We start from the raw sequence: 16,178 nt of genomic DNA, 5'->3' as shown, positions 1-16,178 counted from the left end.
ATGAGGGAAAATAGAGACATAAAATATCTTCTGTTTCCTGTGTTTTTCCATTTTTATACTGATCTAAATGAATTAAGACACTCAAACATAAAATTTTTGCAAACTTGTAATTTTTTTAATGATTATTTTTAAAGTCACATTTAAAATAATTAGATTACCGGTATATTTATATATATAATAATATTATATATTATATTATATTTATATTTTTACATTAATATATATATTATATAATATACTACATCTATACAAATATTATTTTTACACATATGATATTTACCCCTTTTATTTATTGTCATTATTATCTCTTAACTAATTAATTAAATTGTTGATTTATTTGTTACCTACAAATTTATTGTCGTTTTTTTTTTAAAAGGATCTTTGGTTCCATTTCTAAATATTAATTTTAAATGTAATTATTGTGTTTTTCCCTACATTATGGTCAAAAAATAAAAACACAATAATGAGCACTCAAATTAAATTAAACATAAGAGGACTTTGGGGTTTTTTAAAAGAAACAAACAGGAATAATTAAAGCTTCTCTAAGTTTTAAAGGCCACATGATGATCCCAAGCAGGAAGAAGTCGGTTTAATCACCTTATAATTAATTCACAACAACATCGCTGGAGCCTGTGGATGCATGGCACTGTAAGAATAAAGAGGGGAAGTTAAAAAAAATCGAGACAGCACCAAACCACTGCTCCTTTCATGCACAAGCAGAGGAGAAAGAAACAGCTAAGTCAGGGTGGGTGTGTTGCCTTATATCTGTGTTGTCCCCGCCTCATATGTGACAGCTTGCAGCCGTGATGGGACCCCATGGGAGCGGGGAGCGGATTCACTAACCTGCCGGTGTCTGAGACCGACGCGCGCCTCCAATCTGGTGGTCACATGGGGTGGAAGATGAGGGGAGGGGTTGTGGGGCTGTCGTTGTTGATGGGAGGGGGGTTAGTTAGATTATTAGGGGCTGTCGAGGCCGTCGCACGGGGCAAACTGTTGTGCAGGATGGAGCTCAAGGCGCGCACACAATGGCATTTCACGCGTGTTAAGGTGAAAAGTGCGCACAATGGCACTTGAGGCGACTTGAAGTTTTGGCGTCACGCTGCTCGGACTATTGTGCATAATTACCAGCGACAATGAGATCATTATTATGCTCTAAATGATAACTGTTCACCCGCGAGACCAAGAAAAGAAAAGCAACTTTTATGTTTATAATCTATATATTATATATATTATATATATATTTATTAATGATTTGTAAAGTTGCAACTTAAGGTAATGAAAAAAAATTAAATTAAAATAAATTTTAAAAACACAAGAAGCCCCACTTCAATTGATTTGAATTGAATTGAATTGAATGTAATAATAAAAAGAAATAAATAGGCTATGTTTATAAAATAATTAATCTTTAATAATAATTAATAATAATAATAATAATAATAATAATAATAATAATAATAATAATAATAATAATAATAATAATGCTGGCATTGCTCTAGACTAATAGTGCAATGTCAAAACCCACCAATCGTTGTAATCGAGGTTAAACCTGAAAATCCTACAAATGAAAAAAAAACTAACTAAAAGTAAAATTAGTGAGAGTAAAAAAAAACTAAATCGTTGAAGGGAAGAAAACTGTATAAATGGAATCTGTGGAGGTGGGAAATAAATCCAGTCAAAGAAAAGGAGTCGAGAAGAAAAACAGCGAGCCGCCCCACATAATAACCCCATTATAAGCCTCATCAATGATGTAATGAAAGCAAACAGTGTGAAAATTGCCTGTAAACAGTTGGATCTGAGTCTCCTGATGAATTCAGTGTCTCTTTTATCAAAGTGAGGATGAGCCAGGATGGGGGAGGGGGGGGGTGAGTGAGAGAGAGTGGGCGTGTGGGGAGGTCCACTTCCAGCTCCCCTCAACCAATGAAGGCTTGTCACAGGGGACTCACGTGGACGAGGCGCTCTTAAAACCTAGCTCCTGACTTTTCCTCAAGTTCAATTTTTTGGGATTCCCTCCCACCCCAACCACATCTCGTCAATTTACTTGCCAGATGTGACTGTTTAACCCAGTTTATCGTAGCTTTTTTTTTATTTTTGCTTTTGCGTTGCGCATCTCATCGTCCTGCGTCCTCCGCTTCTTCCTCTTTTGCTGCTCTCTTTTCCTGCAGCAGCTCTCGGACGCTTCTCTCTCACACTCTACTGGGTTTCTTTTTTAAAAGATTTATTTATTTATTAAAGGTTTGCCCGACCCCCTTGAAGGAATGCGAGCAGTTTGCCTCTGTCTTCCGCAAAGCCTCATGACCAGCTGCCCTGAAAACTGTCCCCCGGTCCCGTCTCGGGGTTGACGCTGTCCCTGTCCATGGTGCTGAACAGCTTTTTCCCGAAGACGCCGTTGAGCTGCGGCTGCTGCTCCACAAATCCTCCGTATTTCTGGGTATTTTCGGGTTCTGCAGGTGAGATGTCAGCAATGATCGCTTCATCTACCCGGAGAGGCTTCTGAACTCAAAACAGAAGGAGTTGATCCCGAAGGAAGCCAAACGAATCGATTGTGACTCCTACGGTTGATTTCAGAGAGACTCCTTCGACTCTCACGCGCTCTCTTTCTCTTTTATTTTTTTAGACTTTTCCGAAAGACGAACATTGGAATCATGGACCATTCGTGTAACTCATCTTAGCGTGGAAATATCTGGCCTAAAAATAACGACAAGCCGGCTGGGGGCGGGGGGACTGGAAGTAGCGGGTGAATTATCTTCATTTGTAGCATATCCAAAAATATTTGTGTTGATGCCGGAAAGGGGTCACTTCTATTCTGGATCAGCTGAGACTAAAACAACCCCTTCTGCCCTAAAATAAAAACTTGTCCTGAATACCAAATGTCAGTTTGAGGAGGTCTCATCAAGACAATGGAGGCGTCCGCCAATGGGTCCAGTTTTGGCATCGACTCTCTGCTGTCCCACAGGCCTGGGAGTCCGGTGTCCAAAGGGGACAGTCTGGTGGGAGAGTGCCGCTCCCCTCTGGAGTTCAGCCCCAGATCAGACGTGGAGAGCGGCTGTTCGTCGCCTCCGTCGCCGAGGAGGGAGTGCGTGGATGAGGTAGCCCAGAGGCAAGGTCACGGCGTCGGCCTACCACCGCACCTGCAGCACGCGCAGATATCTGCTGGGTCGCAACAGAGGACCGTGACCTCGTCGTTTCTCATCAGAGATATTCTCGCGGACTGTAAGCCTCTGGCTGCCTGCGCTCCTTACTCCAGCAATGGACAGCCGACTCAGGAGGCGGGGAGGCTGGCCTCGAAGATCGCGGACGACTTTATGGAGAAAATCCACAGCAACTCATCGTCAGACAGTGAATATAAAGGTAAGGGTGCCACACTGCCTGCCTACTCTACAGAGGAGAATGGAGGCAAGCCTGCTGTACGTCATAATACATATTTGGCTCATGCAAAACAAACAAACAAACACACACACAAACAAGACAACATCACCAAAAAAACAAACAAAAAACTTTTGGTAGTTAAAAATTCCACTGAATGAGTTTTTCAAATCTATATTTTAACACTTTGAAACCTTTACTTATATCTTTATTCAGTTATTTATTTTTGATTGATGTTTATGTTTGATTTATTGTTCTTCGCCTTTCATTTTGCACACGATAGTCATAAATAAAATAAAAGGGTCATGTAAAGGTCTGGCACAAAATGTGTAAGCTAGTGTAATGTGGAAGAAAATAGAGCATAAAGTTGGAACAACAACAGATCAGCTTTTCAAAATAAAGGCTAATTTGGATATTTTGGAGTGTTGACTGGTGATTAAAAATAAAATAAAAGTTCCGTTTTTAACGTCTTAAATTATTTCCTGATAATCAATCTTTTTACTATAAAAACAAAAATCGAGGCATCTATTTTCTAATAAAATATGCAGACACAGGTGATCATACAAACATACTGCTCTTATGTGATTAGTAGCAGGTCACCGGAACGATGACCAACGATAAGCAAAATATCGACGTGAAAATGAGTCGCGCTTGGTTACCTCTGGATGGTGACAGACCAGAGCCTTTTATCAAGTTATTATAAATAAAAAACAAGACAAAACAAAAACGGCTGCCTGCCTGTACACGCAAACACGCGGGGTCCGCTTCAAGCTCTGCGTTAAGCAGAATATCCGTAAAGCATCTGTTGATGTCAGTGAGGCACGAATGGTAGAGATGACAGGGTCGCCTCCAGATAAATGCCATCAAGGGCCTCTCTGTTTCCAATCATGTCAGCCATAACAGACGTGCCACCTCCACTGACAGTTTAATGAAGCAGTGCCTGGAAAGAACTCCACCGCTGTGGGCTACAACAGGAAATACAAACAAAATCACACTTAATACACCTACAAACTATTATTATTATTATTATTATTATTATTATTATTATTATTATTATTATTATTATTATTATGTTAAGCTATTCATTTAAACGTAAAGTCACTGATTTCTTCAACATTTTCCGCCCGTGCGCTCACATGCATCACAGAGTGGATGCGACGCGCTGATTGATTGAAGAAGCCGCGGGTCCCACGCGCGGCTCCCGCCACGGTAACTTTGATTTCCACGAATCCGCCTCCTGTAATATATCAGGGATTTGATGTAATTTGTCCCCGGCGCTAATCAGATTTGTAACCGCGCCCGGCCGCCCAGCTCTTGATTTCCACTCATGTCCACGGTCCTGTGAAGTTTCTCCGGTCGCGGTTGAAAGGCTCGTCCTTTCCCTTGTGGCTCAATTAGGCGGATTATTGTGCTTCTTGAGACGACTCAACTATTCAAGTACCAAGATCTCTCGCCTTACTCGCTTCTATTGTTTTCTTCTTCTTTCTCTTCTTCTTCTTCTATTTTATTTTATATTTTTTTTAACTATCAGAGAATTAACTATAAGGACTACATATCAATGCTGGTCCTGACACGACACCACGTGTACAAAGAACAAAGGCTGTGGATCTGCTAACAGGAAAATATCAAATTGGAAGGGTGAATATTGGAATAGGTTTTCATAACAATTTAAGGCCAAATCAAACAGCTCCATAAGCCTATAGGCGCAGTTTCCAGTGGCGTGATTTCACTCGAAAATGACAGCTCTTCTAAAACGTAGATACAACTCATCGCTGGCTAAAAAATAAATTATAAAGTATTTTCACATTAGAAATGTTTTTAAAATTGATTTCTTTATATCTGCAGATTAAACGGTGCACTTTGGAGCCCGCAGAAAGTGATTTTGTGTTCATTTAAAAATGAAACTTTAAAAACAAAATAAAGCCTTCTGGTCAAAAGTTCGGCTTAATACACACACACACACACACACACACACACACACACACACACACACACACACACACACACACACACACATATGTGTATATATCTATATATCTGTATAGATATAGATATATATTTTATTTCCAATCAAAATTTTCCAAAATAAGTTTTTGCTTTTTTTACACACAAAAAACAGAAAAATGTTGACAAATCCTTAAAGTCAAATGAACTTTTCTGTATTTTTGTGGTTTTCGTCTTCAAATCCTACATTAGGTAAGCGCAACGTAACAGGACAAACCATTTATTCTGTTTGTGTTTACTGATAGTTGTTTGCCCTTTAGGACAGTCGTGCACAGATTTATTAGCCTCCTCTTCTTGTGGAGGCTGCACGCAAAAAATATCTACTGTGTGCTGTGGGAGAGGCCTTAACTTTGGTTTGACTCTGTTTCTGTCAACCAGTGAAAGAGGAGGGAGACAGAGAGATCTCAAGCAGCAGAGACAGCCCTCAGGTCCGGCTGAAGAAGCCCAGGAAGGCCCGGACAGCCTTCACAGACCACCAGCTGGCCCAACTGGAGCGCAGTTTCGAGCGGCAGAAGTACCTGAGCGTCCAGGACCGCATGGAGCTGGCGGCCTCCCTCAACCTCACCGACACGCAGGTCAAGACCTGGTACCAGAACCGGAGGTAAAGACGCTGCTGTTTTCTAAAAGGGAGGGGGGTGGGGGTTAATTTCGTTTCTCACGGCCGGCTCATGACCCGGGATGCCATGTTTTCCAACTGAAGGTGGCAAGATTTCACCTCATATCTGAGTGAATGCGGGACGACAACGAACCATTAACTTCGATTATTGATCAGCCTGCCTTTTTCTATTAATTGATTTATTGTGTGGTCCATAAAATGTTAGAATAACTAAATATATCTGACATCTGATCCCAAATCATAAAAACAGCATTCACGTTTGAAGTAGAGGGACAAATTGCTTTATTATTATTTTTTTTAATTTTTTTGTTGTTGTTCTTCTTATTATTAGATAAAAATTTCAGCTCTAACTTGTACATCTACGGGAGCACTTACTGACTGGCAGCACTTCTGTGGATTAGTGCTGGATATTTGTATTTTATATACTCTTAAGAAAAAATTAAAAGGGCATCACATGATGGAGACGTGTCACTTGACCTCAAAAATATATTTTCTATATCAGCTTTTCAAATACATTAGCAAAGCTGCACAGGAAACAAATGTAAAATAAATAAAAATAGTTTTGGGTTCAGATAACTTTATTTATCTGCAGTCTGTCTCTGAGGCAGCTAAATGACATAAATAAATATAAAAACAACACTTTGGACTATGAATAATGTATCATTGCATGTGTGCATATTAATAATTCAAACAAACTACTATATCTACTCAATTATCTTTAGTATGAATTATTCACCTGCATGGAGTGCACACTGGCAACCTAACAGACATCGCTGGGTGTGAATACATGTGGCAGGTTGGAGATTTTAGTGATTTTAGAAAGAAAAAAAACCTCACTTGAATGTTAATTGGATTCCAGGTAAACAGATGGGAGATATTTTGGTGTGTCAAACACGAGACACGTATTCAGATATACATATGCTCCACACTTAAAAAAAAGAAGCTAAAACCTAAAAACATCTTTTATGTCTTCCAGGACAAAGTGGAAGAGGCAGACGGCGGTAGGACTCGAGCTTCTGGCCGAAGCTGGAAACTACTCCGCCCTGCAGAGGATGTTCCCGTCCCCGTACTTCTACCCGCAGAGCCTGGTGTCCAACCTGGACCCCGGAGCTGCCCTCTATCTGTACAGAGGCCCATCGGCGCCCCCGCCGGCCCTGCAGAGACCCCTGGTTCCTCGGATCCTGCTCCACGGCCTGCAGGGGGCCAGCGAGCCGCCACCTCCTCCGCCTCCCCTGCCTCCTATGAGCGGCGTGCTTCCCCGGCCAGCTCAGCAGCGGTGAGCGGGCCCCTGCAGATATTATTTTTCCTTATTTTTATTATTATTATTTTTTTTGGTTTTTCCTTCGCCGATCCTGGCAGCTTGGGACTCGTTAGAATAAACGACACAAAGACAGAAAGAGTAAAAAAAAAAAAAAAACCGAAGAAAACTAAGACTAAAACAAACTGTTCGGCCTTTAAATGGTGAAAACTGATCCACGATGAACCCAGACGGACGGACCTTTGTGACTGAGACCCCCGCTGCCTGTATGGAAGTGTTTTTTCTTTGTGTCTTTGGGGGCAGGAACTTTATTTATAACTTATTTATTTTTCAATATGAATCAAAGCATCTAAGTTATGTATTTATTTGAACCCAATTACAGTATTCAGTGTTTTTCTCAAAAAACAGATACACTGCATTTGTCGGTGGCACTTTGACCTTCAGTTCAATGCTAATTAGACCTTTATTATTATTATTATTATTATTATTATTATTATTATTATTATTATTATTATTATTATTATTAAAAAGGTGGAAACGAACAACCACCCCTGTAATCTGAATAATAGCTTATTTGAAGAGCTAACGGAACAATGAAGGGATTTTCTTTCTATTTTCGTTGATTTTCTAGGTTGTCATTGATTTTTCTTTACACGTGAAGCCGTCATGAACCTGTAAATAAGAATATTTTGCATTTTAACCTAAAAAGACTCATTTTAAAAGAAAACTTTTTCCCGTTTGTTTGATCTGTTAGTGCGTCTCTTTCAGACCACGGTGATCCAGTATAACATAATAGGCTAGATTAGCCATCAGAAATTATACAGAAAAAAAAAACCACACAAAAAAAAAAACAAAAACACATATTGTCTGAGAAAGGATGGACTACCTGCCCGGACCCACGTGTAGGCACATATACAGGAGAGATATGGAAAGAAAAGAAAGAAATCTATAAAAGTCTTTTTCTTGTTCTTAGTTGAAGTTTTTAGCTGAGTAAAGTTGTCAAGTAATTTATTTAAAAGCTGTTTGATCCCCGCAGAGGGGAAGGCAATCACCTCAGTGATTATTCATTTTGTATTTTTTTCGATAAATGATTGGACTCGGGTCCGCATACAGGTGTAACCGCCTGTTGATTTGCTATAGATGTATTTGAACATTGTGGATTACTTATGTTACTTCATATGAAACCCGTGATAACCCTTAATTGTTAATACTCTCCTTTGGTGAAAAAAATGTATATTGCAGATATCAAACTTGTGGAGTGGTTCTCGTATATCTCCTGGATCGTTTTTAATTATATATTTTTTAATTATTATTATTATTATTATTAATAAAATTTTCGTTCCTCTAGCTTTCCCCCAAATTATCTCCCCAATTTCGTGAAGTTCTTTTTTTCTTCTTTTTCTTTTTTCTGGTGAAATTTACAGCAAAAGTTGGACAGAAAAAAAGGGGGGATTTGATGTAAAAGAGAATTACTTTTATAAATGTGGAAATAAAAGTCTTTCATTTAATCAAGTGGCTGCTTGAGTGTGTGACGGGAGGGCTTTTCAGGTGGAATCAACACGTGGACGCGGGGCATCACGCAGAAGAAGCTACACGAGGTGGACAAAAACAGCAGCAACACTTGATGCAGCCAAGAGGAAGCCAACGATAGCTCGAAGCTCTGATTTTTTGGGGGATCGTGTTGTGCTGAATTAGCTTCTTTTTGTTTTTTGGGGGGGGGGGGGGGCGGGTGACTTCTTTATTTCGGATTGCGCTGTGTACACATGCGCCGTTTTTTTGTTTGTTTGTTTTTTTAAAAAAACAACCTTATTATCCGCTTACATAGCAAAAAGTATCTTTAAACAAATACAGCTTATTTAAACAGCAAAAAAAATCATTTTGAGTATTTTTTTTAATTTGGCATTTTTTTAAAAAACGAAAATAGAAATCTGGATATTAGCAAATTAAAATAATCATAGAAGAAGAAGAATTTGTTATGAGAAGTATGAAGGTATGAGCAGAGTCCTGTTTGATGTTTAGCGAAACGTCAGTGGGATTTATTAAAAAGACATTTTAAGGAATGTCAGTGTTATTGAGCAAAAGTTGGGGAGATGCATCCTGCTGCTTTAAATCACTTTACATGAAGAAGTTATAGGAAAAAACTGTCTATCCCTCCTCTGTTTGGTTTGGTGGTGTTGATTTTAATTAATGGAAAGGTGGACAGTTGTCACTTTTTCTAATCTTTAAAAAAAAAAAAAAGCAGATGTCTCTGGAAATGTTAGTGCGTTTTTTTCCACTTAATATTATATTAGTTGCGCTCGATGCGGTGTTTCGTTTCCTTTTTGACAGCAAGGGCTTTACAGATAAAACAAAACAAAAGCGCACGACAGGCACACAACACACACAGACACGAGCACACACAGAACAAAGACCATCACTCACATCACAATCACACACACAGCCACACGACTACAGCACAATCACATCACACACACATTGCAAAGAGTTCAATCGAATAATGATCAATTCCAGCTAATGTCTTTAAAGGAGCGCCAACAAAGCAGAAGGGTATTCTGTCCAAAATGGAGCCCCTGTCTCCTGCCATCCTCCCTCCCTTCCTCCCTCTCGCTTTCTCTCTCTCATTCCCACTTTTCTAAATTAACAGCAGCGACTCCAATTCGTTTTCCATAAACAATGCAGGAGATGAAATATTAATGTCATGTGCGCAATTGTTTAAGTGCCTTAAATGATCCCCATTTGGAAATTGATTGTTTCCATCCTTCTTTTTTCCTTGAGGGTGCTGGATGCGCGCTCCTCTGCCAAACGGCTCCAACAGCTGGTGACCGGGCTGGAGCTGACTGCAGACCGGGGATCAGCGTGGGGACAGCTGGTCAGCGGCTCCACCACAACTACCACCACAACCCCTCCCTTCATCCTTACAAATTTCAATCAGCCACCCATGCACCAACCCCACTCTCATCCTCCAAGTCTGTGTGGACCCAAGTTATTCGGCCATGGCGCTTTGGGGGTTAAAGGAGTTCAGGCTGACGGACACGACTTGGCATGTAGGATGTTAACGATTAGACAAAAGACTTTAATAGGTTTTAATTGAAAGTCGATAATGGGTTTGATAGCCAGCTCCCCCTGCTGTCCTCCACGCAAGGCACCTGTTATCTGGGGGCTCCACTTAGTGGCTGACCATGCCGTGAAATATCAGACTGACGGCCCGATAACGTGCGCTTTCATGATGCGTAAAATTGCATTAAAAATACAGTTAGCCGGCCCGGCGGGTTTTGACGACTGGGAAAGTGAAGAGAAGGAGAAAAAAATCACCTCCCAACTTGCCAAAAGATCATTATAGTCCCATCACAAGGATCCGTGACCGATTCAGTTAACAACGAGACATTTTATGTAGGGGAGGAGAGACAACAAGAGAGTGGTGTGTGTGTGTGGGGGGGGGGGGGGGGGGGAGGTATTACTTGTGCAGAGTGCCAGCTGATTATATAAGCAAAAGCCCCCGTGTCTCTTGTTGGATGACTCGGAGATTTTTTGTTCTATTCTTTGCATGTGAAAGGCTGGTGGTAAATCCCCCGGCTCTTACCGTGGATTGTCCCGGGCTCAGGGTTAATGAAGTGCGGATGGAGTCTCGTTGAGCTCCCGACTGACATTAAAAAAAAAAAAAAAAGGGAAAAAAAGGCTTAAACCCAAAAGATCAGTGACTCTGCCTAATCCCACGGACTCCACTAATAATATTAATTCAAAAGAAAAAAAAGTAAACAAAAGAAACCATCAACCTTTTGATGAAATTAAGAGACAATCAAAGCGTAATTTGCATTATGCTCGTGGTGTGAAAGCTTTTATATTTCCTTTTATTTCTTTCAGTGGACCAATGAGGCACATGTGCAGCTTGCAGTAAGACTGTTGCGATGCATTGCCAGCGTTTTGTTTTTTTAAAAAAGAAAAAAAAAAATCCGCGAGGGAAGATGAAAAATAGATCAATTAAAATGTTCAAGAAACGCATGGCCTAATTTGCCGTGTTTCCCCCCCTCGAACAATAGCCATAAAAGAAAAGCTCTAATTTTACAGTTTCGTGCGCACAAGCGAAATGTGCTTTCATTTGGGCCATTATATCTGCGCTCAGTCAGATAAGAAATTATATCAATTTATCCCCACATCCCTAAAGTCTCCATCCCACATGCTATGTGCATTTGGGTCATTTTGGAATAACGTTTGAAGCCATCATAGCACACAAGTGTTTCAAAACAAAGCAAAATCGCTTTATTACACACAGATCCTCATGTGTGTAATAATCCAAACACAGTGTTTGACTTTGGTTGTTAAAAACAAAGAATGTTAAAGATTTTTCTGCCAGTTTTTCCACAAAGGGTGGTTTTTTAAACCTGTTCTTTGGAACATAAAAGAGAAATTAGAAATCTAAAAATATATATTTGTATCTCTCCAAAAACATGGCAAACTAGTCTATTATATAAAAATATAAAAGACTAATAATGCTTTAGTCTTCACAGCAAAAATATAAATGAACCAAAGCTCGATGCAGGGATCTTTTATGTGTGTTGCTTCAGTATAAAAAGCAAGCAAAACGAGGCACACTTTAGCCTGAGCTAGTCCTCGCTTCCATGCAGAGTCACCCACGACTTCATTCACTCCACTAAAATTTCCTTTGGCCCAATAGCTGAAGAGAAAGGAGAGGTTATCTTTAAAATAATCTGACACAGCAATGAACAGAGACGCTTAAAAAGATGAAGAAGATGAAGATGAAGTATCAGTAAGTGTAAAGAGGGAGTGAGAAAGAGTAAAAGGAGAGCAGCAGCCTCCCAGTTAGAGATCCGCTCCTTGCCTGGAGGTACAGAGGGCCGTGAGGAGGAATGAAAGCCTCGTGGAGTGGAGGGGAGATAACCCCACTAATCATTTCCCCAATATGACTGCGGAGAACTACAAACTTGGGTCAGGGGCGCGGGGATTGACATCCCAATCTCAGCAAATAATGAAAGCTTTCCTCTCGGATCACAAGGAGGGTTAGGGAGGAAGACAGGAGAGGAGAACTGGGGGATCGACTCAGTGAAGACGCACACACAGTCTACAGTTGAAACATCTAATTTCTGTATTTTCTTCCACTGGACTGCAGAGGAGAAAGAATATCTCACACTTGCCAATATGTTGACTGAAACTGGCATATGTTGTAGTTTTAGGACGATACATTCTGGCATCGTTAAAACCACCAAGAACTTCAGTACCACTGATAAAAACTGACTGAAAGTGTATTTAAAAAACCTTCCTTCTCTATTTTTTTTCACTAAAATTGGATGAAGCTTAGAAAATAAGTTAAAGATACAGAAATTTGTTGATCCAGCAATAGGCTAATATCAGCCAGTTAGCATACAGGATGATGTTTAATGTTGCGAAGCATCAATTTCGCAATCACTATACACCAGGAACTCCAAATCTTGTCTTCCAAATCTAGTATGAAAAAAGGGGGAGAGACTTTTTAGACGTCCTTGTTTCGTTGTCAAAAAAAAAAAAAAAAGAGATAAATAGCAACAAAGCTGTATCCACATTAGGTATCAGCTAAATTGTCATTTTAAAAATCCTCATTGGTATCAGCCAAAGATTTCAGTCCTTAAAGCAACAGTAATGCAAACATTTTGGATCGCGTTATTTGAGTTAGGTCAGCAAAAGTTTCTTATTAGTTAGTCTGGTGAAGGCTACCTAGCTTGCTAGCCAGCTATTAGTCCTAAAGTATGGTAATCAAAACGCAAGCTAATGTTTTACTAAAGTACTGTTGGTAAGAGATCAATAAATTGCCTTGTTTCCAGCATTATTATAATAGCTAAATTACCATTATTTGATAGTGTTACATATCCTTCACTGGTTAGTCAGCAAAACAAACAAAAAACAAAACAAAAAGGTCGCTAACACACAAAAAATGGTTTCGGTGTGATGTACAAAAAAAAATCACAATCCTGATATTTTCAACTAAGCTCATAACTAAAGAGCTTTTTTCGAAAAAGAACGAAAAAAAATGTTCTTTAGCCTTTTTAGTGTTTAATCTTTTATCGCCTTTGAACAGGACAACTTCCCACAACCTCTGGATGTTCTTGTGTTAAACATCCTGACTCAACAAGAAACAAGAAAAAAATGTACACAAGACAAATTAACAATGGCATGATGGCAGTTTGGTGGACGCTGTAGTTTTTTTTGTGTTCACAAAGTAATTTTAGCTAAAGTTTATGTAACTCGTAAAAGCTTTCAAATAGTTTTTGAAAAGTCGTCTTTTCTTTTTTAGATTATGGAAACACCCACAATAATGCGACTCGTTTCATTCACAAAGACCAATGAAAGAAGCGCTAAATCAGAGCTCACTGGGTAACAAAGGCTAGCGGGACAAAGGCAAGCCTGGGCATGGAGTCAACTCTTTCTAGCAGCTTTTAAATAAGCAGGATTAAATGAATTAACGGTAATGTTGCGTTCTATTTATTTCTTCTTGTCAACGTCTGCCAATTGAAAATATTACAGGACATTTCTCCCATATCTTCAACTCTGAACAGTTTTCACCATACGGAGCTTTGTCTGAGTCGACACCTGAATCTGAATCTTTTGTTTTTAATTGTACACAAATAATCAACGCAAACTAGTTTCAAAATATGTTAAACCTGTTGTCCTCTTAAAAGACAGATTCATTAGTTCATGACACCCCCCAATAATAATAATAGCTAGCATTAACTTTATAGAGCTATTATTATTATTATTTATTTATTTATTTTTTCTGATAAATGCAGGAAAACGTTTGTAAACTCCTGATGCCAATTATATTTCAGTTTAATATGATGTAGATTACACCCCCCCCCAAAAAAAAAGCAGGGTTTTTTTTATTCTATCAGTGTGAGACATTTCTTAAATGACAGTTTTTTGTTTTATTTTATTTTTTAATGTTTAACAAACTGTCCTGAAACCAGGGCCACTCAAGTTTTAGAATAGATTTCTTCTTGAATGGACTTCCACTTTTCCCATACAGTGTTTAAAGCCGTGTTGTTCTCAGCAGGGGTTGGTGTAAGCCACACTACTATCAGATGACTCCGATTATCCAATCAATACCTTGTTATGTCAGGCTTTTTCACCTGCCATACTGCCCTCTCTGCAACCACTCCGGTCAAACAACATGGCAAAAGGAGAAAAAAAAACAGCCCGAGGCCCTGACCCCCAACGGTCAGCAAGTGCTACAAATGCCTCTGGGACCAACAGTGAGTAAATCTTACACTGTTCAGTCTAGACAAAGACATTTGAGAAAATGGGAAATAAATAAATAAATAAAAAATAAATCAAAACAAATTATTGGTGGTCTTTCTATTTGTCAGCCTTGACATGTTACACGTCTGCAGGAAAACGCAAAATTAAAGAAAACGGATGCAGACAAATAAGAAATTCACTTGCCAGACAACAGGAGACATTTGCCATTTTCATATTTGTAAACTGGGAAGTTTCACGGTCCTGATTAGGTGGCAAAAATTTAATCACAACAGGTCAGACCTTTAAAAATATATTTTTTTCCTCTATCTAACAACCAAGGTCAGCAATCTCATAATAAAGCTGGTCCTTCAAATTCTGGAAGAGCAGCCTTTTTTCCCCCTCTTCAGCACAGCATAAATGTACTTATACATGTGGAAGAATGTGCACACTGTGGTTTGATTTGAAAGAGGGCTCAATCAGAGGGAACAGGCAGTTTCTTGCACACCCCAGTGGATCCTCTGGGTCACTGTCAGGGCCACAGGGAGGCCTCTCACCTCATAAACATAAAGGGAGGAGAGGCCATCAATAAGAGATGAGGAGTGGTATACATGTATTTTTCAGTGCTGCTTCTGTGTGATGTCTGGCAGTTCTCTCACACTCTGTCTCCTGGTGGAGGGCAGAGAGCAGAGCAAGACCACGCATTTTTTTTTTTTTTTGAATTAGGCCCTCCTCACTCCCTGTCTGCGTGTCGAGGTGAGGACAAAGAAGTGGGTAAGCGAAGGGTGGAGGCAAAAAAAAGCCCCTCCAAAAAGTAGTATGTCGCTGGATAACAGGTACCCACCTTTGCCAGCGGGCTGATTGCTTCATTAGTGAAATGAGGGAGTTTGGAAACAGGGTTAATAGGAGAAATTCAGTCATCATGATCAAGTGTCTCACCTACAGGGTTTCTGTCATTAAGTCTTTAAAGATGCATTATAAAAATCACTGATCTGATACTGTTCGACCATCCAAATATATATAATGATGATGTGCGCCTAAAGCTAAAACAGAGAAAAGCAACAAAATGAAATCTACATCTAAGAGAACTAAATATGCCAAGCATGACGGTTTACAGGCTGGTATAGATCAGCTGATTTTTCTTCATAGAATTTAGTCAGATTGACTCGAGTCTTGGCTGTGGATAAATTATGGGAAAGTTGCAGATGTGTCAAGGGAGCAACGGCGTGGTTTCAGTCAGGAATGGAAGTAATTGATGTTGCTTGCAGCCTACAGGGGAGTGAGCGAGCGAGCGAGCACACAACAATCGATTCGATCAGCGATGGCAGGCAGGAATACTAGCACAGCCTTAGTTTGATTTGCATGTAAAAAGATCCCGCTGATTTATTGTCATTATCAAAAGGCAGGCAGCTGTTAGGCTACTAATACAAGACTACCAGCACTGTCCCATTAGTGTTCAGCTCTATTCAACTGAGAGTAAACAAATTAACATCCATTTTATATCAGAGTTCAATAAACTTGAAAATACCCGGATGCTGTTTAAAAAAAACACTGAACAAAAGAACACAGAAAACATACCAAATGTATCATTTTAAGAAAAATAATATTGGATTTGATGGCAGTAAAGTTGGGACCATCCGTGTTTAACATTGTATACGTGGTAATAGATGCAGTCTAGCATTGTCTTGCTGAAATATGCAAATCTTTCCCTGTAAA

At 39.6% G+C, this 16,178-nt stretch overlaps 1 protein-coding gene across 2 annotated transcripts; it reads left to right on the top strand.

The window, feature by feature from the left end:
• Positions 1-1,950: 1,950 nt before the first annotated feature.
• Positions 1,951-10,641, top strand: barhl1b (BarH-like homeobox 1b). 2 transcript variants are annotated; one of them, XM_042228042.1, is made up of 5 exons: positions 1,951-2,447; positions 2,615-3,348; positions 5,746-5,968; positions 6,960-7,259; positions 10,017-10,641. In XM_042228042.1, the coding sequence occupies exons 2-5, from the start codon at positions 2,898-2,900 to the stop codon at positions 10,330-10,332; spliced, it is 1,290 nt and encodes a 429-aa protein (XP_042083976.1). In that variant the 5' UTR covers positions 1,951-2,447; positions 2,615-2,897; the 3' UTR covers positions 10,333-10,641. The 2 variants fall into 2 exon arrangements, with proteins under 2 accessions (XP_042083976.1, XP_042083975.1); XM_042228041.1 differs by having other exon boundaries at positions 1,951-3,348.
• Positions 10,642-16,178: the final 5,537 nt, after the last annotated feature.

The sequence above is a fragment of the Haplochromis burtoni genome, unplaced genomic scaffold (assembly GCF_018398535.1).
Source record: "Haplochromis burtoni strain Fernald_Lab_line unplaced genomic scaffold, NCSU_Asbu1 Contig_298, whole genome shotgun sequence".
Classification (NCBI taxonomy): Eukaryota; Metazoa; Chordata; class Actinopteri; order Cichliformes; family Cichlidae; genus Haplochromis; species Haplochromis burtoni.
This window is presented reverse-complemented; position numbering and strand designations above follow the sequence as displayed.